Here is a 12,780-nt window from a genome sequence, read left to right on the forward strand (position 1 = left end):
CATGTAATAAGTTTAAAGGATACATTTTTATCTATAATTTGTATAAAATTATGTAGTCATTTATAAACATTAGAAGGTAAAAATCACATTTTATTTGAATCTAATGTGTTAGTTTCAAAGAAATATTTACTTGTTCAGTATGCCTTAAGAATTACAATAATAATTATTAAAATCTCTGAAAAATTGTTTTTACTTAAATGTGTGTGAAGGGGGCAAGCAACAGTATTTCCTGCAAACTTGCCCTTTTCTTTTCCCATTAGATTATATCTGGCAGTTTGGGCTATAGGGAACCCTGGTTTATTTTTAGATTCTTTTAAGACAGTTATGACTGTTAATTATGATACCAGGAACTGTTGTCCCTTCCTGAATGTTGAAGGAGAAGGATGATGGTGATGGTAATGGAGGAAATGTGGTCTTATTTCCTCCAGTCTTGTAAGAGGAAAATGAACTGAATCAATATTATACTATCTATTGTGATCTGTTAGTAATTTATTTCCATATATAATATAAAAATTAGATGTTTTCTAGATGGTTTTTCTTTATTCATATCTCTTCTCTACTGTAAAGCATTGTGATCTCTTTAAGGAAAAAAAAGCTGATTTTCTTTATTCTACTTTCTTGAATTCTAGCATTTAACACACTAATTCTTAAGTGGGTTAGGGTTGACTAATAGTCCTTGGCTCCTTGTAACTTTTTGAAAATAATTTAATCAAGAATAATCGTAACCGTGGATGAGTTTAATTAATTGCCATCCAGAAGACATTTTAAAAGGGAACTAAATGAGCTTCACTTTTTAGGGGAGTGAGTATTTGGGACCAATGGTGCAATCTATTGCAGATAAAATTTAATTTTCTTGTTAACAAAAACCAAGTATTAAAATTTACATGGAGTGATAGGTTGGACTGTATGGCTTTTTAAATTAAATGGTAATAAGTGTAATCTCAGAGTTATGAAGATTGTTGGATGATTACTTTAAGAGGTTAGAAAAATGTTGACTTTTTAAATTTTAATGATGAAATTAGACAGAGTATGAAAATTTTTCTTTAGGAGATGATACCTGTTTGAAAAATAGGGAATGATTTGGGAATTATGTGCTTCTTGTTTTAAAAGACCTTCAGTATATATTGTTTGCTTTCTGAATCTGATTTTTAAATTTTTCATTAGAATACTTTTAATTTTCAGAACATGATTTTGAATAATGAAATTTTATTTGTTTCTACATTTGAAATGCAGCTCAAATACGGGTTTTAGCTTTTTCTGAGGACTTGGATTTTGTGATTCAAGGTTTCTAGTCCAAAGATCTCTGAGAGGAAGAAAGAGGGTTGACTTTTGTTTAAAATTTATTCTACTCATTACAACATTGAAAATTTGGAAGGAGTAGAATGAGTTCAAAGTTATGATTTCTTTAGCTGTGAAATGGTATTTAAAGACTGTGAATGAACACCAATAAAATACTTTTTTAAAACTGTTTAATTTTTAGATAAAACAAGTCAGGACATCTGACAAACAAGAAAATGGAGGAAACTGCTGCCTCAGTCTTATATGACACTCTGGCAAATAATACCAAGTAGACCTGAGTTTTCTGAAAGTTGGGGATTGATAGGCAAATTTAATGTTTTTTTCTACTTTAAGTTTCTAAGAAAAAAGCAGCTATTTCAGAAGATATATAAGAATGCTTTTAGACAGTAATGATGGAAGGAGCAGATGTGTATAAATCTTCTTACAGATTACAAAATAACAGACAGTCACTTATTTGAACTTGTTAAAGAAAAGTTTCAAGTTAACATAACATTGCCTTCTTCAATTTCCAAACCTGATTTCTGTTAGAATGCTTTCTGAATGAATCATGTACTTATTTGTATTCTTAAAGTATAATGATAGAAAACTTTTTCTTAATAATTAAGAATTATCATTTTTGGATGATCAATTACTGTAGTATATTGTAATATTTAATATATTGTATAATGTATATATGACAGTGTCCCTCCACACTGTTCTTCCTAATTCAGCACACCTCCTGTTTCCTATAATTCATGTTAAGCATCTGGGTGTTATCCAGAGATACTAGAAGTGACTAAATAGAGCTCTTTACTCATTTATTTAAAATTTACTATAGTTTTATATAATCCTCTCAGGGCTCATTGGTGTGGCTATTTGATTTTAGTAAGTTATCTACCCATTATCTTTTCCCAGTTTAGGGCGTTAGTCCCTTAACCCAGCTCTCTATTTCCGCTCTTGCGATTCCTCCATCCCCTAATCAAGGGGACCTTTAAAAAAGTCAGATCAGGAAGTTTCCTTGGTTTTCAAGATAAAATCTAAAATATACTTTACTCTTTTCTCTGCTTTCTAGACCATATCTGTAGAGGTTCTCTTTAAAAGTTATTCATAATCATTAAGCTCTTGCAAACCAGAGGCCTTGATATGTGCCACTTGCTATCACCAGCGCATTCTTCTCCCAAATCTCTGCTGGGTTAACTCCCTAGTTAACCTTCAGTCGCAACGTAAATAATCACTTCCTTAGACAGGACTGCTCTGGCATTCTCTGCTTGCCGTCCTCCTCCACCAATTTAAACTTAGGGTTCTCTCATATCATCCTTGTTGTTACATGATTGTGACGAGTATTCGTTTGTGTGATTGTTTAATGTTCATCTGTGCCTTTTAGACCATAAATTCCATGATAGTAGAGACTCTTTTTCTTTACCACTGTTTACCCAAAAGTTAGCACAGTGTAGAATAACTATTTCTTCAGATCTGTGATGCCATTAGTGACAAGGTATACCTGATTTTGCAGATGTTAAAATGTTTAAAAATATAGCCAATAGCATTAGCAGAACATTGTCTATTTTAAGATGTTCTCATTTCAGAGATGTAAAAATGTGAAAAAAATGTATGTTGTTGAATCAGCACAATATGGTATAATAAGCATCCTTACATGAATATTATGAAAAAGCAGTTTCCCATTACCTGAGACTGTAAAGACATTTCTTAATTTCTTTGTTTGCAGTAGTCTTCATTTATTAAAAATATGTCTTCTCAAAATTACTTTTTTGGTTAGCTGGACAGGTTGTGAATCAGATGAATAAGAAGCTGCAGACAGGTTTTACGGAACCAGAAGTGCTACAGATATTCTGTGATACCTGTGAAGCTGTCGCAAGGTTGCATCAGTGTAAGACTCCAATAATTCACCGGGATCTGAAGGTACGAATTTTAGATTTCTTACGGTTTAATACATTTTAAACTTTGGAGTTAAAATGTTCTTGGACTGTCTTCATCTAAACCAGTTTTTATTACCAGCACTGAGATTGGTCTTTCTGTCCCGTGCTGCATTTCCTGAGGCCATGTACAGACTGACAGTAGAATTGAAATTGTGCTTTCCATGACCCTGAGGGTTTCTAGCATGACCGTAGAGGTAGATTTTATGCTCCCTACTCTGCTTCTGTTTACAGAGTAGGCTTCTTTAAGGTTTCATATGGACAAAAATAGGAACATCAGTGACACAGGTCAGATGTCCCTCTACGTTGTTCTTCCCAGTTCAGCACTCTTCCTACTTCCTGTAATTTATATGAATCATCAGGGTGTTTTCCAAAGATACTGGAAGGACTATAAATGGGTCTCTTTACTTGGGTATTTATAATTTTCTATAGTTTTACATCATTTACCTTAACTCGGTGGTGATTGTCACTTTAAGGCTACTTTATCTTACGTTTTTGTGGAATCTGACCTCTTTTATGTGGTACCCACTTGTTACATTGGAAAAAGTCCCCAAAGGGGACCGAATATTCCTAGTATCATATTGCTTGAGCTATAATTACACATATTATTTAGAACCATAGATGTCTTCTTTGATACCTGTGCACACTGAGATTACAAAAATTCCTCCTCCTGAAATGCTTTATGCCCAGAAATGCTGTGGCCAGTCTTTCCCCAACTTTAGGTGTGCTCAGATTCACTTTCTCAGTGAATCCCATCCTTGCACCACCTTATGTATACTTACAACCTAACCTTTTTATTCTCTGCTTGCTCTGCCTTTTTATTATCACTTGTTGCTTTCTCAGATGCTATATAATTTGCTTATGTATTATGCCTATTGTTTATTTTCTGTCCTCTCCCACTATAATGTAAGCTCCATGTGGGCAGGGACTTTGCTCTTTTGTAGTGAGGCATCCAAGCATTTGGAACAGTGCCTGGCACGTAGCAGGGTCTCAGTAAACATTTAATGAATGAATGACTCCCAATTCTGACTAATTATACAAAATTTATGAAAAGAGCTAATAAAATGTTCTTAAGATACAAGAGAATAGAGTATGTCACTTAGAATATAGGTTGTTCTAAATGTCCATCGACAGATGTTTAAATAAAGACATACACACACACAGACACAGACACACACAGGAATACTACTCAGCCATAAAAAATGAAATAATACCATTTTCAGCAACATGGATGGACTTAGAGATTATTATACTAAGAGAAGCAAGTCAGAAAGAGATAAATACCATATTACTTATGTGGAATCTAAAGTATGATACAAATGAACTTATTTACAAAACAGAAACAGACTCACAGAGATAGGAAACAAAAGGGAAAGGGGGTGGGGGAAAGATAAATTAGGAGTTTAGGATTAGCAGATACAAACTACTATATATAAAATAAATAAACAACAAGTTCCTATTACTGAATGACATAGGGAATTCTAATCAATATCCTATAATAAAACCATAAGGGAAAAGAATATGGAAAAGAATGTATGTATGTATAACTGAATCACTATGCTGTACACCAGAAACTAACACTACATTATAAATCAACTATACTTCAGTAGAAATTTTTAAAAAATCTTAAAAAAGAATGTAAGTTGTTAACAATGAAAGCATTATCTAGGGAAACCTAAGATAAAAGGATACAAGTCAAGGCGAGCTTAAAATGCATGACTGCAGACCTCTGTCCCTTAATTTGGATAACCAATATAGTTCATTTCAGTTCTTTTGAATATGTAACTTCCACATTCTCCCTAATAATTTGGTCTGATTTTTTTGTACTGTTGTAGCTCATTAACTTTTTTAATGTAAAGTTGATGTCTTCAACTGAATCTTCTTGATTTTAAAACAAAAAAGACATTGAACTGCATAATTTTGTATAGACCCATACTTCAAATACTTAGTTCTTTTTACATGTGTAAATTTATGCAAACGTATGTTTATTTTAAGTAGATTTCTTATATAAGCATTTTATGTAAATCTTTTAAAAGTAGACTAAAATGCAGTAAAGAAGAAAAATGATAAAGAAACTATGATATGAGTATTTTGGTAGTGTAGAGAATTACTCATTCAGGAAAAACTATTGTGAAAAAAGTTAATAATAATACTATCTTTTATCCTGCACTTACCTTATTTTGGTTACTGTTCTAAGCTCTTTACATGTTTTAGTTCATTCAGTTTTTACAACCATTCCATGTAATAGATATTATTTCCCCCATTTTATAGGTAAGGAAACTAAAGCACAAAAGTGGTTAAGCAAATTGTCCAAGGGTACATATGCTAGTAAGTGGCAGAGTTGGGCTGTGAACCCAGACTCTCCTGTTCTAGAAACTGTGCACATAATTTTATTTAAGTTTCTACAATTCTGATCTCTAAGTTAAGGCATAAAGTCAATCCGTGTTTTTCAGTGTAGTATATTAGATAAAAGTGGAATTAGGAGTCAATCAGAAGTAGAATTGTAATGATTTTTGTTACTTTTCTACAGATAAGCTGAAGTGTTAGGAGAAGAATAAAGGTATAGTGTAGACTCTGACTGCTGTTAGTTCTTCTCTTTCATAGAAACGGTTTCAGAGAGGACTTAGGGTTTCTTGGCCCTTGCAAAAATCGTCCTGGGATGGGAGAAGCACTTCTTTGGGCTTAGTAAGAGAAATAGTAGATATAGTAAGGTATATTTTTGGTTTGAATTATTTCTCCTTTCTTACAATTTGAGGTATCTTCTGTCTTTCTCTCTCTTCTCTCTCTCTCTCTCCACATGGCACAAGCTCTTTAGTGTTTATTGAGTAAAAACACTGTTGTAAAAAGGTAATTTTCACCTTGAGAATACTACTAATTACTGCTTTTCTTTTCTGAAGGTAGAAAATATTTTGTTGAACGATGATGGAAACTATGTACTTTGTGACTTTGGCAGTGCCACAAATAAATTTCTTAATCCTCAAAAAGATGGAGTTAATACAGTAGAAGAAGAAATTAAAAAGTAAGTGTCTGTCTTTATTGCACTTCATCTCGTGGGAATTTTAGTTAACTTGAGTCTGTGACCAGCCCAGCTAATATAACTTTAGGTATTCCATTTATAGATCTCTTTAAGATATTTCTGTGCCATAGACACCGATTAGCTTATGTCTCATTGAGTTCAATAGGAAATGCATTTTACCATGGAAACAAAATTTTCATCTACATGGTAAACAAGTTTATCAAGAAGTTTGTTATATAAACTATAGTAATTAGTGGACTCATTAAAGGGAGTTTTAGGTTATTGTTGAGTTCAGTTAAACATCTTTGTTTTATTGATACTGAGGATTTGTGCATGTTAGGAAAAAAATTAAAGTATTTAAAAACATGTAGGCTTTTACTTCATATTTAATATTAAGAAGATTAACCTATTAATTAATGCATTGAAAACTATGTGGAAAACTTGTTACTTTATAATAATGTATTAGAAGACTCTTCAGTAGAAATAGAACTCATGTGTGCCTTCTGTTTTCTTAATCTTGTACTTTCCATGGTTGCTAGAGTGCTCCAGGGACCATCCCTGACTTTTCTGTTTTCTAGTTTTAGAAAATAGTACTATTTGTAATTCTTTGATTACTTAATAAAATGATGCAGAATGTAGAAAGATCTGTCAGAATAGGAATTTCTAAACAGTTGCCTTTTTAAAGTTCTTTTTCTTCATTTCCTCACAAATTCACAGTTGTTTAACACTGTCTAGGAGCTTTCATTTGAACTGCAACGTGTGTTTTGAAGTAGCTCGACAGAACTGATCTTACTCTGGCCCACCCGTACCAAACTGTGGTTTTCTAGACTTACGTGTTTCCACTCAGGATATGATGATTATGTTAGATTCCATAAAAACAAACTCCTTAGTAAACATACAAATGTCCTGAAGAAAACCAGAACAATGAATTATTAAATTGGCTTTTTGTGAATATATGTAGGTACATATAATCTTAAAAGTTATTGGATTATGGTATATAATGGCTGCTATAGGATTCTGCTCAAGCATCTCTGACTTGTTGGAAGCTTCATTTCTTGCTGTTAAGATCTGAAGTACAGTTAAGTAAGGTTCAGCAGAATTTTACAGTAGCGATGAATGCAAGCTCATGTGTTCCTGTGCTTTGTGGCTCAATTGAGGAGGAAATGGTCTAACCATTTATTCAGCTAACAGGTGTTTATTCAGGGCCTGCAATGTAGTGGGCACTGTTGTTGGCACTGCAGTATATAGCAGTGAACAGAAAAAAGTCCTGCTCTCATGCAGTTTATATACTGGTGTCTTAGATCACTCTTCTACTGTAGTATCATTCAGAATGTCTCACCAATCAGGGTAATTTGGATAAAGTAAGATGGTAGAATGTTGAACTTCAAGATGCTTCATGTAAAATAAAACGTATCAACACTCAAAATGAATCTTAAATTATGCCATAATATGGGAGCTCCTTTGATATCTAATAATTTCTGCCAGGAAATTGAGCACAACTTAATTCAGATATTTTGTTCATATTGGATTTGAAGTTTTTATACTGGTAAATATTTATCCATAGTATCTTCTAATTCCAAATTGCTTGTGCCATCAGTTTCAGAAGTGTACTTAATTAGTATAGTTATAATTACGGCAACTAGGTTACTTGTAAAACAACAATTACAAAAACAAACCTGAAGGAGATCTACTACCATGTGTAAGGAATTATGCTAGAGTCTATAAAAACAAACTGCTTAGTAAACATATATAAACTAATTTTTTGAGAGGGTAGAAGCTTTACTTTTAAATTAATAGACCAAAATATTTTGATAAGGATATTTTTATAGTCAAATTGTATCTTTCATATAAGAAATTCAAGGAAAACTATGTTTCCAATATGTTGTCTTTATTGAAAATTTTTCTATTAAAAATTCATTTTTTATATTATTAGAGATGCTGTTGTACTTGTTGAATAAAAATGTGTATAGATGCTTTGTATTGTTTAATCCTTGATGGACTTTTAATGAGCTTTTAAAATAGTATTATTTCTTTATAATGTTATTGAACCTAAAGGTTTTTTATCGTACTTTATGTAGAAACAATGTAGTATCTGTCTTTTTTTTTTTTTTTTTTTTTATATCTCCACTCCATTTTACTTATTTACTGCCAGGTATACAACTCTGTCATACAGAGCCCCCGAAATGATCAACCTTTATGGAGGGAAACCTATCACCACCAAGGCTGATATCTGGGTAAGGCCAAGAAAGGCTGACATTTTCACTAACCAAATTAAAAAAAGAAACTGAGTTCAGTTGATTATTTTCCCCTTGCCCCCACAAAGTATTTCCTATTGAGTAGAAGACAGTGGTGGATAGAAGAAAAATAATAGCACATTTTATCTTCTTAATCCTGAGATGGAAGGCTTAGGTATAAAAAAAAAGCAAATAAGGGATTTCCAGATAATCTAACTTTTTTAACAGCTTTTTTTTTTTAGAATTTAGATTATATATGATGGTTAACTTTTTTTTTGATTGGACTGCAGTTTTGGTTGATCATAGTATGGAAAAGCTGGACACAACTCTTAAGTAATAATGCTGATAATTTTCTGGAGTTTTTAGGATCTTTTTAATGGAAACTAACATGAGTAAAACTTTTTCAAACTTATAAACATACCATTGACTAACCTCTATATATTGAGGTTCTTTATCATTTAGTATATAAATCTGGGTTGGACTATTGAGGTAGATAATGTCTTCATATAGTTGAACTTTATGTTAGAGTGTTAATACCTTTTTAAAAGTTACTTTATGAGTAAAATATGTTTTGGCTATGTTTAATAAACTAGCAGGAAACTGTTTAAAGTGTGAATTCATTTAAATTCAACAAGTAGTCAACCATATCTACTACTAGTGACCATATGAGGTATAGAGGAAAAATATTCCTTTGGAAATAGTTTTGGAGTTTACAAGAACAGTCATGTTTATTTTGTTTTTTAAGCATACTGTTTAGAAAGTATTCGAGCATAATATGTGAAACCAAATGAGTATCTCCTCGGTGCTCCTCACCTGGCCTTCTATTATGGAGGTTGGGATACCAGAGATTCTTGCAAGATAATTAAAAAAAAAAGTATTTATAATATCTTTTCATCTGTTTATATAATATACTCTTTTTCACCAGTGACTCTTAAATCTTGTGTTAGTGTACGTAATTGAATCAAACCATGAATAAGTTTGATTTAGTTAATTTGATACTGCTTATAGATCACCAGCTGGTATGACTCAAATTCACTTTGCTCTCCTTAGCACTAACATTTGACTCATTAAATAGCTTACAGCAAGTGGCTTACAGTATAATGTAGAAAACAAATTCAATTGGATCTTAATTTATAAAATTAGAAAAGGTATTAGAAAAGGTGATTGTGGAAGTCTTTTCTGGCCTAATTTTGTGACTAATGTTGAAATCCATATTACCTAAAAGTATTTCAACAGCAGAGGAAGCGGCAGACATCATAGCTTGACTGCTGTTTTGAAATCAAGAGTTGATTTAAAAAAAAAAAAAAAAACCTTGGTCTCTAAGCACATGATTGATTGTTGTTATCCAATATCTTAACAGAAAGGAGGGAATCTCTTGTTGTTGTTCATTTTTCACAAGGCTTAGAATGCATGCCAGACAGCATACTAAATTGTCAGCATTAAGTTTAAAATTTGTATCGTTCACAGATTAGTGTATGGGGCAGTATTTCTATAATGGGTTACTGCGTATAGCTGTGGGATGACAGATACTCAAAGATAAAAAAGCCAGAAAAATAATCAGAAAACAGAATCTATGTTTATATTGTTACCAGAGATAGAATTTTAATTTCCATGATGCCATTTTCATGCTTGTCTTAGCTCAGGTGAAATGCTGCAACATTTTAGGTGTGACTTCAAGAATATCCAGAAAAAAATTCAATTCATATTGGTTAAGTATTATATTTCTGATCTTATTTCAAGTTATGCTGATTCAGAGAGTTATAATATTGAGGTTAAAGTGTTCATTTAGCATATATATTTTGGGAAAAAAATTTTTTTTTGCTTTGAAGTTTCCATTGTAGGTTATTTTTATCCTGAGAAATAGCATGCTGATTTTATTGAGCATTAGGAAATTCAGTGAGAGATGCTTCATGTTACCTTTCAATGAGGAAAATTGAAGATAGCGATACTCAGCCTTCAAAATGAGGTCATTTGCTCCCTCCTGTTTCTTGAACGGTTCTCATTGTATCAAATGGATAAAGAGGGAAATGCCTTTGGTGTGAAAAAATTAGGACACCTCATTGTGTTCACATTATGTGAAGCAGAGTATTTTAGATTTGTTTTTTAAGTATACTGGCATTGCTATCTAAAATTGTTGTCTGGGAACTCCCACAACATTTACTCTAACAAAAGACACATTACTGAAGGTTTGATTGACAAGATAAAACTGGCTAAAATGCAGACCTCTTTTTCCTAACTGTCATGTGTGCAGAAGAAAGGTGTAATTTAATGCAGATATTACACCACTAATAATACAGTTTTTAGTGCTGTTAAGGAAGCCTTATGCTCAATTTGCTGCACAAATGCTGAAAATATCTTTCTTATATAAAAAAGCATCAAAAATTTTTAAGCCACATTGAATTGGTTATTTCTATTCAGAATCTTTACAGTTTTGTTAGTTATATAGTAAATAACTAAGTAATGATTTTGAACTAATACATTGAAATTTCTAGAGTCTTTAACTTTTTTCATTGGAAGTCTGTTATAATATTGAAGATAATGTTTTATAAATTAATATTGTTAAACTCACAAAGGTGTTTCTGCCTATTGTAATCTTCATAGTAGTTATAAAGCTAGTGTATTTGTTAATTAGGTTTGCTAAGTTGATGTGTGGAGAAAATCCAACAGAAGAATGCTGATTTTCTAAATTTTAGATTGCCCAAATTTCAGTATTGCTGATGTAATTGTGTAGTAACTATTGGATAATTTTATACAATCTGTTTAGAATTAGAAATGCTCTTTATACTCTTAAGGCTTGTAGGTGACTTCTTGTGACAATATGATTTCTTGAGCAAAAACCACTTTTTATTACTGCTTCTCAGGTTTGAGCTATTAGCAGCTTAGCTAAATATTTCCTATGCTACTTTTCCAGATGCAAGTTGTGTTTTAGGGTGTTTTGTCTTCATTGTCAGCAATTAGATTTGCTGGTGCTGTGATGTGTATGAATCCATGCAAGTGAAGCAGACAGAGCCCTCCCCTTTTGAATTTTGTATAGATTACCCAGGTACAAATATGATTAGTACAATGTAGAATAAAAATTATAGGAATATACACAGAAATATAAAACTATTTTTATACTGTGAAATAATGACATGTACTTACGAATGATCAGTGAAAATGTATTGACGGTTGTCTGATAAATTTAACTGTGCTGGCTAACTCATTTGGAATTTCAGGAATTTAAGACATGCTTTATAGTGAAGTTTTAAAAAGATGCTTCTAGGAGGAACCTTGTGCTTACTTTATTGGTTATTATAAGCTAGTTATGTACTAAATATAGATTTTCCTTGTGGAAGAAATGAAAGTGTAATTTTTTCCCCAGAAGGAACCAGCCACTTTTAGTTTTAATTATACCATTCATGATCTAGAGTTCGATGATAGCCTTAATTCAGCCAACTAGCTACAGATGTGATAGAAAAATATGGGAATGATACAGTTAAATGTCTTTTAAAAAATTAAGCACATTAATTTGTTTCAACTTAAGTTGAAAGGATTGAAAAGAAACATAAGGCTTTTGGTTTTTTTAAATAATATATTAAGTTTTTGATTGTGGCTTATTTTTGGGTCTTGTGGTTAAGTTGATACTTGAGCTCTGATGATATTCATGCTTCTTTGTTTTACAGGCACTAGGATGTTTACTGTATAAACTTTGTTTCTTCACTCTTCCTTTTGGTGAGAGTCAGGTTGCCATCTGTGATGGCAGCTTCACCATCCCAGACAATTCTCGTTACTCCCATAACATACATTGCTTAATAAGTAAGTACTTGGAAAATTTATGAAAAAATTGTGAGATACTGTACTTAACGGCTTGCTGTTTCCATTCCTTTTCTTTTTTAAAAGATTTAATTTTTTATTGAAGTGTAGTTGATTTACAATGTTTCAGGTGTACAGCCAAGTGATTCAGTTACACATATACATACAATATACACACATATTAAACCTAGTCTTTTAATTTTATGTTATAATTTTGTGAAACTATAGTGAAGAAATACATTTAAAAAGATATTTATAAGGCTTTTATAGAAATGAAAGCTGCCTAATTACTGATTAGTACATGGGCATTTTTCAACTCTAGATAAGCTTTTATAGAACATAGAGATTATATAATTAGTGAAACTGGAATTTCTGGAAAAACTTACACCATAACATTTAATTATTCAGTCTTTGTACTTTTGAAGTTTAAATATCCAGATCTATTGCTTCTTCAGATCAAAGTGTTGACAATCTTAGATTGAAGTTTATATTGCCACCCTTTTCAATATTTATTCTGTATTGATTA

At 31.8% G+C, this 12,780-nt stretch overlaps 1 protein-coding gene across 2 annotated transcripts in view; it reads left to right on the forward strand.

Moving 5' to 3' along the window:
• BMP2K (BMP2 inducible kinase) overlaps nucleotides 1-12,780 on the forward strand; it is a 117,212-nt gene that overhangs the window by 53,558 nt on the left and 50,874 nt on the right. For both annotated transcript variants that reach the window (XM_072942056.1, XM_072942057.1), the window contains exons 4-7: nucleotides 3,056-3,198; nucleotides 6,110-6,231; nucleotides 8,381-8,462; nucleotides 12,125-12,257. In XM_072942056.1, coding sequence (XP_072798157.1) covers nucleotides 3,056-3,198; nucleotides 6,110-6,231; nucleotides 8,381-8,462; nucleotides 12,125-12,257 — 480 coding nt within the window. The remainder of the gene's footprint in view (nucleotides 1-3,055; nucleotides 3,199-6,109; nucleotides 6,232-8,380; nucleotides 8,463-12,124; nucleotides 12,258-12,780) is intronic.

This window comes from Vicugna pacos, chromosome 2 (assembly GCF_048564905.1).
Source record: "Vicugna pacos chromosome 2, VicPac4, whole genome shotgun sequence".
In the NCBI taxonomy this organism is placed as follows: Eukaryota; Metazoa; Chordata; class Mammalia; order Artiodactyla; family Camelidae; genus Vicugna; species Vicugna pacos.